This window comes from Carcharodon carcharias, chromosome 21 (assembly GCF_017639515.1).
Source record: "Carcharodon carcharias isolate sCarCar2 chromosome 21, sCarCar2.pri, whole genome shotgun sequence".
Taxonomy (NCBI): Eukaryota; Metazoa; Chordata; class Chondrichthyes; order Lamniformes; family Lamnidae; genus Carcharodon; species Carcharodon carcharias.
In genome coordinates, this window is record NC_054487.1 from 34,778,524 (window position 1) to 34,795,250 (window position 16,727).

At 40.9% G+C, this 16,727-nt stretch overlaps 1 protein-coding gene across 4 annotated transcripts in view; it reads right to left on the reverse strand.

Moving 5' to 3' along the window:
• Window positions 1–5,450: 5,450 nt before the first annotated feature.
• prr5b (proline rich 5b (renal)) overlaps window positions 5,451–16,727 on the reverse strand; it is a 105,578-nt gene continuing 94,301 nt past the window's right edge. For all 4 annotated transcript variants that reach the window (XM_041215836.1, XM_041215835.1, XM_041215837.1 and 1 more), the window contains 2 exons: window positions 10,330–10,468; window positions 5,451–8,518 (listed from right to left, as the gene is read on the reverse strand). In XM_041215836.1, coding sequence (XP_041071770.1) covers window positions 7,926–8,518; window positions 10,330–10,468 — 732 coding nt within the window. In that variant the 3' untranslated portion in view covers window positions 5,451–7,925. The remainder of the gene's footprint in view (window positions 8,519–10,329; window positions 10,469–16,727) is intronic.

The following is a 16,727-nucleotide window of genomic DNA, read 5'->3' on the forward strand; positions in this document are numbered from 1 at the left end:
ACCTCTATAAAGGAGATGAGGTTATGCGTAAGAGGAAGACATTCTAAGATCTAACAAGTGTGAAAAGCCTCCAGCCTCTAAGCCTCAAGATGCTGTCTACACAAACAGAAGTGAAGAAAACTCGCTTTTAATTTGACTCTTCAGGGTATTGGGCTACTTTGCCTGGATCTTTTAAAATGTGTGTGTTTTACTGTTACCTTAACAGAGGTGTAACTGGGAGTTAGATTAACTAGGGGAGGTAGAAGTTATCATAGTAGTAATTTATAAACCTATGTATGTGCTTAAAATTATTTTCTTTATTAATAAAGGTTTAATTTAGTTTTGTAAGAAACCTATAAGACTCAGTGGTCTTATTACTACTGAATTCAAGGCATGCATCTCAAAATATATACAGATTGTAAAATAGTTGTGGCCGTTGTTTCAAGTCCCTCTGGGATTTGAACAGCTCAGTATTTACCATCCACTGTGCCATAACAAAGTGCAATGAAAGAAAGATAAAGGGGGTGAACTGGAGAACACACACAGAAGATAAGCTTCAGCCACTGTGGCAAGTTTAAAGTGTGTTCACACAAGCATATTGGTCTCATAAAAACAGATATGGACTTAGGGTTCTGTGATAAGCTAAGAGCTGAGTGGTAATAGTGACATCAGCACTTTGAGGTTTAAATATATAACTGCATTTAAGACCAGGGGTATTCAATAGTATTGCAACTGCTTTTACATTGCATATGATCAGCATTAGTGCTACCATTTTGCTAAACCCTTTCTTCTTAGCACCCAGTTTCAGCAGCTGGCACATGACTGTGTTACAGGGCTTCCAACTCTCATTGGACATATTGGAATTTGATCATGTGATATCTGATACCAAAAACAGCAATAACGGTACTGGATGCCCACAAATCCTGGTGCCATTGCATCTTTTCTATTACTTGAGTGGAGTGGCCACACGAACACAGACTCTCACTGGGCTGGCTGTATGAGCAGCTGCATCGAGTTGGAAAGGTGCCAGTAAAGAACAAATTGCAGTGCTTTAGATAGTGCAGCGGCCATCACCAGGCAAGTTTATCTATGTTTCTCCCGGGTTTCTCACTGGTGTGCCTGGGAGATCAAACTCAATTTCTGGAGACCCCTGGATAAACCATTGGGTTGCAAACCAACTGCATGTGACCCTGACATGATTTGTCCATGAAACCCAAACAACTCAGTTTAATTTGGGCTTCTATTTCTTACTGGCTAGTTTTCTCATTTGAGTTTTGGTTCTTGAACCTTGCAAAGAGCTTGTGTTAGCTCTTTGTTATTGTTGGATAAATCTGAAATTAAAACCTGGATATCTGTTAAATATCAGCACTTGAGATATTCATGAATGGGAACACATTTACACTTGATACATGGTCCCCCAAGGTTCTATGCATTCATCATAGGGGCTTACAAAAACAGAATTTTTTTGACACTTCTGATTTAGTGAACAATATGTATTAGGAGTAATTACAAGACTATTGCTGAAAAGAGAGACATGTTGCCAAAGCTTTTTGTCTTGCACTCATCAGGAAATATGCAAGAATGCCAAATTTCAAAGAATCACAACAATTTATACTACAGGAGAAAATGGTGCTGATTGGTTAGCAAATCAACTCTGATTGGCCGAGGCATTGCCACGGAGAAAGCAATGGGGAACTATAGGCTCCCCAAACTCTGGGTAATTCAAAAAATGCACAAAATTTGAACAAATTCCTTTTGTTTGCAGAGGACAGGTGCCTGTATATGAATACATGTCACTTCTAGCATCAATCAGCCACATTATAAGCTTGACTCTTAAATTGGTTGTTAGTGTAGCTATTTGCACAATCAGGATTGCTCAGCAAGTGTTGCCCAATCATGGGATCACATCTAACAGTAGACATTTTGTTCTGAGTTTTATAAGTGTGGACTGGTTGAGTACAGTCTGTACTCTGCCTATTATGAACAACTGAAGGAACACACTGTTTGAATAGATCAGCCAATCTTTGGAGTAGCAGCATGATATGGCTTGTTTAACCTGTTGTTTAAATTTTTGAGATACTTTGTCTTTCCAGGCTGATGAGGTAGACTGGGCACTTCCCAGGTCTGGAAGTGGAGAAGAGCAGTCCAACACACTCTCCTTTCCAACGTGCTAGTTCAGAAATTGTTAATGGGTTCTCTACTACTGTCTATTGCAAGCCTTTCTTGACCAGTCGATACACATTGGGATTCATATAGCTCCATGTGCTAAAAGATTGGCCTTATCAGTAATCTTGTAAATAGTGCCATGGCCATTTGCTCACCTTGCAAGCTTGACAGAGAAATAGAGTACTTTGAAGCTATCCTGGGGGGCAATAGCTATCCAGATCAGATCATTATTCGTTGTATATCGTTCAAACTCGCAAATGAGCCAAAGGCCACCAATTCAAATATCGATGGTTAGGAATAGCAAGAGTCAGAAAACGCTGATGAAAATAGTTTATAGGCTCCCTAACAGTTGTTTTATTGTTGGAAAAAGCATTAAACAAAGAAATTATTGGAGCTTATAACAAAGGCAATGTAATAATTGTGGGGCACTTTAATTTTTGTGTAGATTAGACCAATCAAATTGACAAAGGTGGTTTAGAAGTTGAGTTTGTAGAATGTTTCCATGAAAGTTTACTGGAGCAATAAGTTCCAGAATCAACAGGGGATAAAGCTATTTTTGATCTGGTATTGTGCAAAGAGACATTGTTAGTTAGTAATCTCACAGCCAAAGATTGTAGGAACTAGTGATCATAATACAATTGAATTCCACGTTATGTTTGAAAGTGACATACTTCAATCACACAAGAATCTTGAACTTCAACAAACCCAATTACATAACTTAGCTGTGGAATTAGCATCTCACCTCCAGTTTCCTGCCCGATTGGGGAGGCCAGGTGGGATGATGTGCTGGATATGTCAAAGAAAGGATTTCTTCTTAAGGGCACCATGGCAATGGTTTAACTGGATATGGGTTTTTGAGACTGCAGGAATGGAGAGGAAACATGAACAGGCTGCTCTTTGGGATCTCACTTTTACCTGGAGGTCCTGCTGTGAGATCTGAGGGATGGTCTTGAGGTGATTTTCTCAAGGAGTGGAGTGGGGCAGGGGCAGGGAAGAACAGCCTCGCCAACCAAGTAGGTATGGATGGAAGTTCTTGTGGGAGTGAGCTGCAGAAGTGTGGTCCCTCCAAGCTGGACACAAGAAAATATTAGGATCTCAGAAGGGTGGGAAACGTGAGTGGCATAACACTTCCAGGTGTGAAGCCCCACACTCTGCCTTTTCCAGTATTCTCTGCACACCACAGCTCGGAATAGCACATCTTGCAGCTCCAGTCATTCCTCTCTATCCAGGCACCTCCTCATATCTGAGAGGTCAACATTCACATGCACCCTCATCCTTTTGCCCTCTTGCGCTCATGTCTCACGGTCACCCTCCACAAATATTGTCCTTCCCTGCTACCTATACAAGCCATCTTTAACAGTCATAAATCTCTGCTTTCTCTCCTTGCAGAAGCAACACATAACCTCAGGGAGAAACAGAGACAGGGAGGAATGAGGGATGTCATGCCCTCCAGTGGCAGTGCATGCCGACCTGTCCACTGGGACGGAGGTCTTGTTCCAGGAGGCTGCAGATGTTAGCATCTTGCCATTTAACCCCAAGTCTCCTGAGGTGGTGACTCACACATGTCAAGTCGGTTTGTTGACCGTGTTAGGGGATCTCACCACCTCCTTGGAGTTTGATCTCTGTGTCCATCCCAACTCCACTGGGCAGATACATGTGGCTGAGCAGAAGGCAACTGCTGCTATAGATCTGCTGTCTGTTTGATGCAGAATCTTTGGATAAAGCAGGAGTTAGTTGCTTGTTATAATATTTAAATACCTTACCTGGCAGCCACAGGGGGTCCCCTGTTCATCTTTAATCCCACCCTGGTGAAAGTTGAAAGTGGCAGGACGAAATCAGATCCCAACCTAACATCACTTTTAGGTAATTTAACTCTTATGTACACACCCTAACCTGCCTCGCCTTCACTGGGAAATCTCTCCCCAATGCTTAATGCCACTTACGTTTCATTAGAACTGGAAGACATTAAGAGACTCAACAGTTTTTTGGCCTAGCCAATGACACCCACATTCTGTGAACGGATAGAAAAGAAATAACTTTTTAAACCAATAAAGTGCCAGGGAAAAGGGTGGGGGAGAAGTCAAAGAAGAAAGAAGGTCTGTGATAGGGTGGAGGGCAGGACTTATGAAATGATAAAAAAGCAATGGCAAAAATAAGTAGTAATGCACCCAAAAAAGGAACAAAAGACAGGCTCAGAGTAGATAAGTGAATTTGGCAGAATTGCATACTGGGAGAGAAGCATGGACAATCTAGCAAAGGCTCAAGATGGCTAAATTCCCAGGCTGGGCATCACTGGCCAGGTACCAATAGGGGATTCCAACCTCAGTGGCTGTGGTGCAGCTATCCAAATTTGCATAAGATCACAAATGAACAGTAGCTACCTGGCAAGATAGTGGAGAGCTGCAGGTACGCGTAAAATGATACCTCTGGGTGAGTCATTCCCTTCAGGAAAAGTCAAAAGTGACAATTAAATAAAAATATAAGCAAAATAAAGCCACTTGGGAGTCTTCACTTTAAAAATTGTTTTTATGTCAGTTGTGGATTTTGCTATGCTTGTTTCTTTTTTAGTTTTAAGTAAATTGCTTTTGTTTTGCCAGTTTTAGTGACAGTTTAGAAGACATGAAGAATGAAGGGAGCAGGAGTGTAATGAGTTTATAGAGGGGGATACGAATTTTAGTTCCAACAAGAGAAGTTCATTCCGATGTAGTTCACATCTCCTCCTCCAATCACATTTCCCTGACAATGCCGTCAGTATCTACTGTTCAAAGAAAATTAAAGATTGAAGTCAACAAAACAAACATCAATAGAGGAAGGTTGGTAAGATTTTTTGTGCGTGTTTAATTAACACCCTTTCTGTAGTAGTGATACAATTAATTGATCTCAGTGTTCCGAAGGAGGGGAAAGAGCATCCAAAATTCCTGTTCCTCATTACTTTTCAATGATCAATGTTGGACAGAGTGCGTGTGCGTGTGCGTACGTGCCCCCCCACAACTAAATAGCCTATCAACATTCTCTGAAGACCACTTGCTTGAGTAGAGGGTGCCCATGGAAATTTACACTCTAACATGAACCATGAAAGGGGGAAAAATTAACATGCATCCAGCAAATAAAGGGGGATATCTTTACTTGCATCAGTGCAAGCTCTGTTAAATAAAAATAAATCTTCAGACCATTCCAGCCTAAACAATAAACTTGCACTTCTGCATGATAAAATAACATATAATACAGGTAGGACATTTCAATAGCAGCCTCATATGAAGTCAGTTGTCTAAGAGTGTATTGATCAAATAGACTGTTCTTAAATGAAGAAAATTAAGATTTACTGTTCATTAATATTCATGGATCTTGTGGTATTATATCTACAGAACAGTTTACAATTGTAAATACAAGTATGTAAGCCTCATAATGGAGCGCACCCACGTTAAGGAAAACACACACATATCCTATATCCAATGGTTCTATTGAACAAATCTTGTAGAATGCAATGGGAATAAACAAAGGTTCCTTAAACTATTATTTTCATTAACAGTGTCTGTTAACTGGTCTCTACTGCATTTATTTATTGTAACAGATTTCTACTGAATAGGATGAGTGGTAGGTCATGCAACTTCAGTGTAGTAGAATAAAATAGTGTCAGACAACAGAAAAAAATAGTTGCCAAAATCTAAGTGTACGCCTACACGGTGCAGTCAACAATGGCATCAAGACTCCATTACCCACTCTACTGATGGCTCAGCAAGTTTAACCAGTGAACAGTGCAGTCAGACGAGCCAGGAGAGTTCCAGGTTTGATTTGCAGTCTCAGCTGAGTTAAATGATTTTAATTGGTGTAATTGTATCCAGTTGGGATTAGCACCTCTAGATTGTGTTCTTGATTGCCATCTATACCTGGTGAGACAGCGATGGGGTTGGTGGTAATGCCTCCATTGTCAAGTAGGCTGAAATGAATTATGTATCAGAGGCTGCCTGGCACTGAGAAAACAGTCAACACCTTCAGAGAGTACAGCGTAGGAGGTGAACAGGATAAAAAAGAATGATTAAGAAATGAATAGGGGTTCCTGTTTATAACCTTTAGAGGCAAAAAATGATAAAGCAAGTTACGGAAAATTTTGAATGTAGAGTCTCCAAGAAAAGGATGAGATGGTAAAATGCTATCTCTGTGTGGCATGGTAATCAACCCACATCCCTTCCCAACTGCTCCCCACTGCTGAATTGACAGACTTAATTATTGCTTTAGTAACTGCTCTTATTGGTTGGTGCACCAGAATCAATGCTTGATTGTGTTCAGGTTTTCTGTATTGCCTTATGGATTAATAAATTATCCAGGTTATCTTTATATATTGGCCTTTGCTTTGGGGATGGCTGAGCAGGGTAAAACTGGACTGACCCATTTCTAGATTCTTGCTCAAAATTCCGTGAACAAAACCTGTGTGGGGAATTGTTCTCTTTCCTCACCCTTATGTTACATTCAAATTACAAAGAGTTTTTTCACGTGGGTAATCCATGTGGGATCCCTCAGCACTGAAACAGAATCTTCAAACTACAGCCGCAATGAGATTAGCACTTCAAAACAGGAGAAGCCGATTCTATTGATTTCTTCTGTAAAGAGAAATATCAGAGCACATATCAGCATCTTTCAACCCCCCTTGTTACTGAATGGCTGGTTAAGTCTGGAACACTCAATTTGTACAGGACTTCCTTTATGTTAATTCCTCAGTCCGACAGGTCCCATTCGTGAAGCTGGTGTAAAGCAAATCATGATGTTGCCCTCAAGCAGCTTCTAACCAGCAATTTAAAAGTTTCAAACACTAACAGCTCAGATATCTCTTGGTGTAAGATTTCCCAGGCAGTTCAGTAGATTTTAATCACCGGCTCAGCACTCAGTTTTTTCTTAATAGTCACAATTCACGCAATAGGTTTATCCAGATAGATGGCTACTTAAATTTATCGCATAAATCACGAGCATTAAAAAAATCCACAAATCAAAGATCTAAAGCATGAATCATTGCAGACTATGTGAAATACATGGTAAATGAGGGCATCTTTTGTGATTTGCAATGGGTAAAGGAACGTGACATGTGAATGCACATTGTTCACAAAATGTCTAAATTGGGAAACATCATCTGAATATTATTTTTAAAATCAACACCATTGGCTCTTAGTACTCAATGGTGCTATTATTGAGAAGTAGGAAATTTAACTCTTTGAATCCTGTTTTTTAAAAAATTACTTCATTCATATTTTCACCTCTTTCTGTCACTTAAGATCTACTGCTCTGCTTCTCTGTAAAGCTGCCATAAGCTGCAAATGTAGCAACAACACAGATCCAGAGAAAGCAATAACTCATGGTAACCTAAAACAATATTATCAGAGACTGTGTACTGCAGAAATACTTCTGCAGTCTTTAGCAGCCCTGCAAAGCCAAAGATTAATGGAGTGTCGAGGGGAAAGAAATGAGAAAATGAGGAGTTTGCCCCTCTATGTTGGATCAGGCTGGATGTGGTGCTGCCATTCAATATATAAATTATAACAAGTGTATCTTAAGCGCAAGTAAATTTGCTGCAGACATTAAATGTTGCTGGTCTTAACAATACATTCTAGGATTCTAGGTTCATACTTCAAATTCGGATCATATATCAGAAATGTTCCTTCCCTTCAATTTGATGAATTTAAAAACACTTCAGCGTTTAATAACTGGCAGTGCAACAGTTACAGCTTGGCTGTGATTTTGGGGGTTTCTTTTATTGCAGCACTACATTATTAGTTTTGCTGTTTTTAATGTCACACCACACTTTGTCTGCTCATTTCTCTGCTGTATGTTGGCGTCTCTGAACATCTATGGCCAAAATCAAGAAAAATCCCCTCTGAGTCTGTACCGACTGATTCCAAAATGTTGTCTCCTGTGCTTTCAGGGCTGGATGATGCTGCAGGTATCAAGGAGGGGCTACTTGACAACTCAAAGGCATTGTCTTGGTCATCTCTGGGATCCTGAACATGGAAAAGATCCTGCTGTTGGCTGATGATGGGTTCGCTCATAGTCTTGCACTGGAGAAGTTCACTTATTGTTCGTATGCTAGCTCGCTCTTGCTCTCCAGGCAAGTGGTTCCGTGCTGCTGTGGCAGTCATGACAGACATTGGGTCTATAGTGGGGGTAGTGACACAGGGGCTGAGATTTAAAAAGCCTTCAGACTCGATGCAAGTTGTCATTTCTGATACAGAGTGCCTTCTGATACTTGTGCCATTGACCAGACTTCCTTCGCTTTCATATTCTGCAACTGGGGTTAACATTGGATTGTTGTAGCTCTTTGAGCGCACCACTGGATTCTTGGTCAGAATTTCATTTGATTTCGAACAGCGTGGATAGAATCGTTTCTCTGTTAAAGAGAAATATATAATTGTTATTTTAACAACAACAACAAAATCAGTAATGGCAAACAAGGCCGCTGCCAAGACTGAGATCTAGGAGGAGAAATAACTAGCAAACCTGACTGCAAACTCACTTAAACATACACAGTTGTGCCTACTGAAATAAATCAATTCTGACAGCCAAAATGAATGAATGCCAGTTCAAATGAGTGAGACCTAACAGGTCTCAGAAGTACTTCAGGTTTCAGTGAGGCCTATTGAAATAATAGTTTGTTCTTGTGTTATATTCACTCAACAACTCAATTTTATTAACATAAAATGGCAAGTTTCTTATTAAAAGTATCATCTCCAGCTTGCTTTTCACTAGGTCTCCTCTACATTTGCTCTGATTTTTGGAAGAGGTTAGAGGACCAGATTATGGTTATCTATTATAACTTGCCTCTCACAATGAATACAACACCATTAGCATGTTAACAGGTGAGTATAACATAAAACAGAATGGCTTCCAAGAGCCAAAGGTGAATAACATTATCATGTCCAGATTATTCAAAAATAATACCTTTATTTCACCTTTTTTAAAATCTACTTTTGATGTAGGGGATAACATATTACCACGGATAGAAGATTGGCTGGCTGGCAGAAAACAGAGTATGCATAAATAGGTTTCTTTCTGATTGGCAGGATGTGATGAGTAGAGTCCTGCAGGGATCTGTGCTGGGGCCTCAACTTTTTACAATTTATATCAATGATCAATGATGAGGTGAATGAAGGTATGGTAGCTAAATTTGCAGATGACACAAAGATAGGTAAGAAAGTACGTTGTGAAGAGGACATAAGGAGATTGCAGGTGGATATAGATAGGTTGAGTGAGTGGGCAAAAATCTGGCAGATGGAATATAATGTGGGAAAATGTGAAGTTGTTCACTTTGGCAGGAAGAGTAAAAAAAAGAGTATTACTTAAATGGAGAACAGCTGCAGAATTCCGAGGTGCAGAGGGATCTAGGTGTGCTAGCGCATGTGTCATAAAAAGTTAGTATGCAAGTACAGCAAGTAATTAGGCAGCTAATGGAATACTATCCTTTATTAGGAAAGGAATTGAACATAAAAGTAAGGATGTTATGCTTCAGTTATTAGGGCATTGGTGAAACCACATCACAAATATTGTGTGCAGTTTTTGTCTCCTTATTTAAGGAAGGATGAAAAAGCGTTAGAGGTGGTTTGGAGGAGGTTTACTAGACTGATACCTGGAATGAGCAGGTTGTCTTATGACGAAATATTAGACGGACTGGGCTTGTTTCCACTGGGGTTTAGAAGAGTGAGGGGTGATTTGATTGAAGTACATAAGATCCTGAACGGACTCGACAAGGTGGATGTGGAAAGGATGTTTCCCCTTGTGGGTGAGTCCAGATCTAGGGGGCACAGTTTAAAAATTAGGGGTCGCCCTTTTAGGACAGAGATGAAGAGAATTTTTTTCTCTGAGGTGATGGAGGCAAGGTCATTGAATATTTTTAAGGCTGAGGTTGATAGATTCTCGTTAGGCAAGGGAATCAAAGATTATCGGACGTAGATGGGAATGTGAAATTTGAAACACAAACAGATAGGCCATGTTCTTATTGAATGGCAGAGCAGGCTCCAGGGGCCGAATGGCTTACTTCTGCTCCTATTTTGTATGTTCGTATTAATACCTTTTATCTAGTGAATGGTTTTGTTTCCTTTTCCAAACTTCACGCCCTCCAATTACATTCAACAGAACCTTTTGACACTTTAAATGATTTGTAGTTTGTAATTTGAGTGGAAAACTGGTTATGAATGTTCTTACCCAGAAAACATGCTGAGTGTGTAACATGTTCGTCCCCTGTGTGCAAACCGTATGTTCCCAGGTATGGAGCCACCACCTTCTGTATCAACAACTCCAATCGCAGATAATCTCCTGACACTCCCTTAGATTCATGAACTCCCTGGAATAGAAGAAGTCAGTTCATTAACCTGGTCATGCTAGAACAATTACTATTCACAAGCTCTGAACAAGAGAAAAAGAACTGATATTTGAATTAGGCTTTCCGTGTACATATTTAAGTTAGTTGTTGCTGTTGAGAGTGGAGGAGAAAATCATTGTTTTTGAAAGCCCAGGATGTATTGTTTACAATGCCTTGTATCACAGTTCTGTACAAATTTATCTTTATCATTGTCACAAGGATTTTTTTTTTGGTACAATTTCTAATGTCTTTTTTCTGGCTGGATTTTAATAAACTATAAACCCATGAAAACAATGGAAAGAATGCAAGCCAGCAGAATATACAACTTGAATTCCAACCCAAGTGGGATGCAAAGGAACAGGCTCTCAAACCACACCCCCGAGGGAGCATGAAAGACATCATCTCCTGTTGATTTATACACTATTACTCTTCAAAGGTTTCTGAGATGAGACATCAAAAATGTGATTACCTGTTCTACAACACATCAACTGTAAACGTAAATATGTCGAGTGAGGACAAAATTGAGCTTTATTGTGTCTTTTATCAATATTGCAATTCACCCTCCTTTTCCCATTTCCCTGACCTTTCTAAAAATCATTTGGCCTGAAATATTTAGCTCTCAACCATGTCCAGGTCTCTGTAATGGTTATTACATTGTACACTTTAAGCTGCATCTGTGTACACAACTCTTACTTGGGAAGCTGTCCCCATTCTTCTCATACATCCTGCTGGCGTTTTTCTCACACTTCTGACTTACTGTGTGGGTTTTCCAATGCTGTGCATTTCCAGCTTTTGTTTTTTTTTCTGCTTTTCGCTACTGCTTATAGTTGATGAGGGAGTCAGATAAAGCAAAGAAGATTCACTGTTTTGCCATTTGATGGAGAAAGGAATGTAAATAGGCTCAATGGGAAGAGGTGACAAAGGAAAAATATTGTGACAAAGTCCCAAACACAACTGCAAAGTGATCTGGAGTAAACAGCCAAGAGAGGAACGCTACTGTGGAACACTTCAAGAGAAACAGTAGCTGCACAATATGAGGGAGTCAACGTCCCAATGAAAAGGAAGTGGCGAGATATCTTTGTTCCTGTTGAAAAAGTGTTTTGCAGCTTTTTGTTGAGTATAGCCGAGTGCAGCAAAACCAAAGAAAGATGACTCACCTGAAACTTTAAAATGTGGTTGACGTTACTGAATTAGGCTTTGCTCTCAAGATAGCTAACATTGGAATGGACACTGATGGCATGAATAATTTTTAAGTCACTCTATCAAGTCACTACTTCAAAATAAAGATAACTACTGGGTTGAATTTTCATTTTTGGAACAGCATCCTGATGTCAGGATTATTTCTGCATTCTGACCTTGCATTGTATTAGCGCCTGACACAATTTACCAAGAAGATGGCCAGTTAACAGCCAAATGGCATATTTGCCATCCAATTAAGGACGGTGAGCAGGATTCCAAGGCTGCAGGGCAATAGGTAGCTAAAAGATCAGCAGCCCCACCATCCGAGGTGGGCCTTGCTGGTGTAGGTAGATGAAAGAGATGGTGCCTGAAGATGGAGCCACTGCCTGAAGAATCTTCAAAATGCTAAAATAAAAGGTGGCCACAGATGCCAGACCATCACTGCAGAGGGAGAAACACCTTCACAGGGTGCCCTGTGGCTGCAGCTGTCCCCTATGGTTATTGCCACTGCTGGTTGCCAGGTGGGGGATCACTTTAACCATGGAGTGTTGGTCTCCTCCCCACCCCTGACTGCCGGCCAGGAGGCTGCCTCCTTGGTTAGGTTTAGGCTTCAGCAGGGAGCTCGCATGCTGACTGAAAAATTCTGCCTGTTTCTGTCCAAAATGTATTTATTCCCTCAATTTTCTAACTTGCTCTTTCCTGCAATTTGCATGCAGTTGTGGTCCTTACTGCTGTTTACAATAACGTGAGTGTGAGTGAGTGAGTGCGCGCCTGGAAGAGTATGAAGCTCGAATCCACCACTCCACAAAAATAGGTGTATAATCAGTACTTGAGTGGTGAAGCTGCAGGTTTCTGGTTTCGCATGTCCAAGCAAATGCAAATTCTGTTTATCAGGGCCAAAAGCAGACTTTCAAACAGGTGTGTCTCATTAGCGCAGCGCTAATTAATGTCTGTTTTCACCCTTTGGCCAAAATAACCCTCTAAAAAATCTCGACAGAAATTTAGAAGAGAAAAGAAATTAATTAACAAAAAATATTTTGCTTCATCCGGACAAATCAGAGTCACCACTGATTTGTGATTATGTATTGCACTGAATTACACTTAATCACAACACCACCAATTTTAAGATGATACTTGTGTTGAGGGCTGTACACATCCAGTGAAGCTAAATAGTATTTAATGTGCATGCACTTTACTACCTCACACTTCTTTCAGTGGAGACGCAATTGTTTCACCATAGAAACGGCAGCAAAGCCTATTCTAATGGAGGAAGGCTTTGTACATAAAGAACAGAAAGCTGAACAGGAGAGAGAGGGAAGTGTTAAGAAACCTAATTTCCTTGGTTCCGCACAATGGTTCCTGTGTGAGAGAACAGTGAGGGGCCTGCAAACATTCCCTCAATCTCTGCCAAGCTCCTTCTGAGACTAATTGTTAGGAGCAACGTGAAATGCAGCTCAAAGACACTGATGACTTTTGCTGGTTTCATGCTCATCATGGTAGCTGAGCTTAACACTACACAGACCAGGGTGGGGGAAAGAGGGGAAATGCTTGGGAGGGCAGGGGGGGGGGGGGTGTGGGGATTTGGTGGTGAGAGGCTAAATGGGCAGAACCCAAGTGGTGAACACCATTTAAAATCAGGTCCGGTAGTCCATGGTGCAATGGGTTAACAAGTTGTGCCTCCATGTTATTGAAGTTTTAACATAAAACTCAAGATTTTACACTTCGCACAGCGCTCGCTGCTGACCTCAAGGAAAGCGACCCACAATAACCTAGTGATCTCTGTAGTGTGGATCTCCCTTTGCCCACTGTTAGCTTGAATCCAAGGGGATCAAGACAAGGGGATCTCACGCATCCAGCAACAGCGATGACATCATGCAAGATAAGCAGTTAATCACATTGAAGTATTCTCAAAGACAGCAAATCAGTAAGTAAAATGCACTGATTATCCTTCACTTTTTCATAAAATTTAAAGAGGAGATAAATGATTAGGGCATGTACATTAGAAGCTGCAATGTCATAAACAAACTTTTAAAAACTTGGAATTGTGTAAGTACATACAATTAGTTTTCCAAGGCTAGAGAAATTCTTTAGCAGTAATTAGGGCGTTGTATACTATTTTTAAAAAGTTACACCTCATTAACAGGGTGTCATAGGGGTTTCAACAGCAGTATTACACTAAAAAAGGAAGTTTAGAATCACTGACAGAAACTTCCAGATTTTTGCATTTGACTTGCATGTCAGACTCTAGAAGTTGCTGTCAGTTTCAGAAGGGTAATGATGGTGAATGCGTGACAGTTTCACTGTCACGATAATTGCAAAATATGATCCACAATCTGTGCATAAATAATAAAAATGTTGGCTTCACTTGGGACTCCTGAGATCCACTGAACAGAAATGTTACATGAAATACAGCTGTGATATTATACTATTGTAATCTTCCTGCCCCGCTTGAACTAACAGGATACATGTGTGCGTGTGTGAGTAATGAGGTAAGGGCCTCCTGAGAACACTACAAGGTGTAATGAAACAATAAAGTGTACATGCAGTAATGGAGTGACTAAATCCTCCACTGGAATATGGCACCTTGAGAGCAATTGACTCCAGTTTCTTATCACTATGTGATGTTTAAGTGAACAGATCAGCAGAAAGCTGAGGATGCAGGCAGGCAACTTGCGCCCAATCCTCAGCCAATGCCACTTTTGAGGTGGCAAATACATGACAGTAGCCTTGGCAGTTTTTTATCCATCCTCCCTGATCTCTACCTGGCCCTGTTCTGGCTGTTCACATGAAAATACCTGAGGAAAAATGTGTCAGGGCATCAGTACATTATGACACCTCGAAGTTTACTCAAACTCTATGTAATGTCAGACGAGCTGTTCCCCACTATCCAATCATGCTGACTCACTTACATGCTACTCCATTGCCAATGCCAATATTAGCACCATTCTGGGATTCACTCATGATAGAAGGCTCACTCGTAGTGGTAAGTTCAACTTTGTCTGGTGTTCGACCCACTCATTTGAGCACTGAACGCTGCTATATTCTCTCTGGGAAGGAATCACTTGAATGCACTTTCAGGTAGACCATAGGTTTTCAAACTGACTAGTGCAATCCTAGCAGCTTATCAATGGTATCCTGGGGGGTGAGCAGATTTCTGGAATTTTCTGAATTCAATATATTTCCCGCAGTTATAGCACTGTTTTCCTTGTGGCTAGCACTGTTTCCTGTGCAAGTCCAACAGATATGGGAATTCCTGTCATATACTATTAATATAGCTCAGCAATATCCAAAATGCAGGTCCACCTGCTACAAACCCCCTCCTTGGCCCTCACTCCAATCCCTCAGCCGACAGCCAGAAAGTACTGAGTAAACCTCAACATTACAGACAGGTTAAAACTTAAAGACACAATCTGACCTCCAGCCTGTGGGTTAATCCCACCCCTCCAACCCAATCCCAACCACCCAGGAGGCCTCTGGCTGTGGGATCTCAGGGCAGGCCATGGCATCATGTTTTTCAGGCATCCTGAACTAGGACACGCAGCCAAAGGCCCCACTTAAAAATGAAGTCAGGAACAATCCATTGTGCCTCATTGAAAGCGTCTGACGGATCAGCTCTAAACCTGTTTCATTCCACCCCCAGAAGAAAAACCTCGGGGATAATGCAGAATGGGTGGAAAACTAGCATAACACACCTTGATCCTACTTTCTGATATTTGCACCTGGGGGGTCTGTGTGTTATGTCAGGAAAATTGTCCCTGTGATGTCTGGGATGAAATTAAGACAGTTAGTCATAATATTTAGCATATCTAATTATAATTCATCCTCCAGTAACATTAGGAAGCAATGTGGCATAGCTGCCCAAGTCCAACAGTCTCCTGAAACTTATTATCCATGTTAATGTGTGAAAAATGACCATGTACTAGCTTGCTAGTGATGCCATTGACTTGTTTTGCACTAGGAGTCGCCACACTCAAGGTAGGCCTGGTGAAACAAGAAAACAGAAAGAAATAATTGATTAAATTATTGCCTTGTTTTAAAATTAACAGAAAACCTTTGCTGGCTGTGCAGAATCTGCATGTTCCCAGGTTGCAGCCTTCTACCACCTTACATTGTAATCATTCTCCTCTGTTAAGAAACTAGCAACCCATGAAAAGGGAGAGAAAAAAAATCAGCACCTAGAAATAATCACCATAGTTCTTCCATTCAGGGAAGCTTGTCAATCTTGGTTATTTAGCTGTTTGCTTGTGGTGCAGAAGGTAATGAGTGACTAAAGACTTTAAAGAAGCGTACTGAGATTATGAGTGTAGATGTAAGAAAACGTTCACACCAAAAGGCATGAAATGGTGCATTTCTCTCAACCCATTTCTTTATGATGACTCTTGAACCTGCAGGTTGCAGCTGCCAACTACAGACCACCTAAACAGGTTTGCATATTCCACCAAGGACCAAATCCCAGTGGAATTCCAATGGTTCCGCCAAGAGAAACTGCTCCTGTGTGTCTATCAAAGACCACTGAGGTGCATTCTGTGGGATCCTGTAGTTACTCCAATGTGCACTCAAAGCAGAAAGAGAATTCTTTACAATTTTGATTGAAAGATATGAATGAAACTGCAACATGAAGTGAAGATTGAGTTAGCAAATTCAGCTGACACAGTATCATTACAGGAGCACATCTCAATCACTCAGGTTCAAAAATAACTGTAGGCACTTATGTTTTATTTAAGAGATTATGGATTGGATTTTGTGCCCCCCCAGCTAGGTGTGTTTTGGGGGCGGGGGGGAAGGGGGCACATCAAGTACGAGTGGCTAACCCACCACCTTCCTGCCCAACCTGGCTCTCATAAAATGGCAGGTGGGCCTGCCATTTAAAAACAATTAATGCCAATTGAGTTCGTTCACAAGCCAACTGATGTGAATATTATGTTGCCCATGTCATAATATGGTTGGCGTGGGCAGGAGTGTGTAGGCCATTTTTTAAAAACCCAACTGGTTAAAAGGTGGGAAGGAAGGGGGTGGGAGTACGTCCTTCATGGGGTGCCCAGTGTGTTTCAGGGCAACCCAT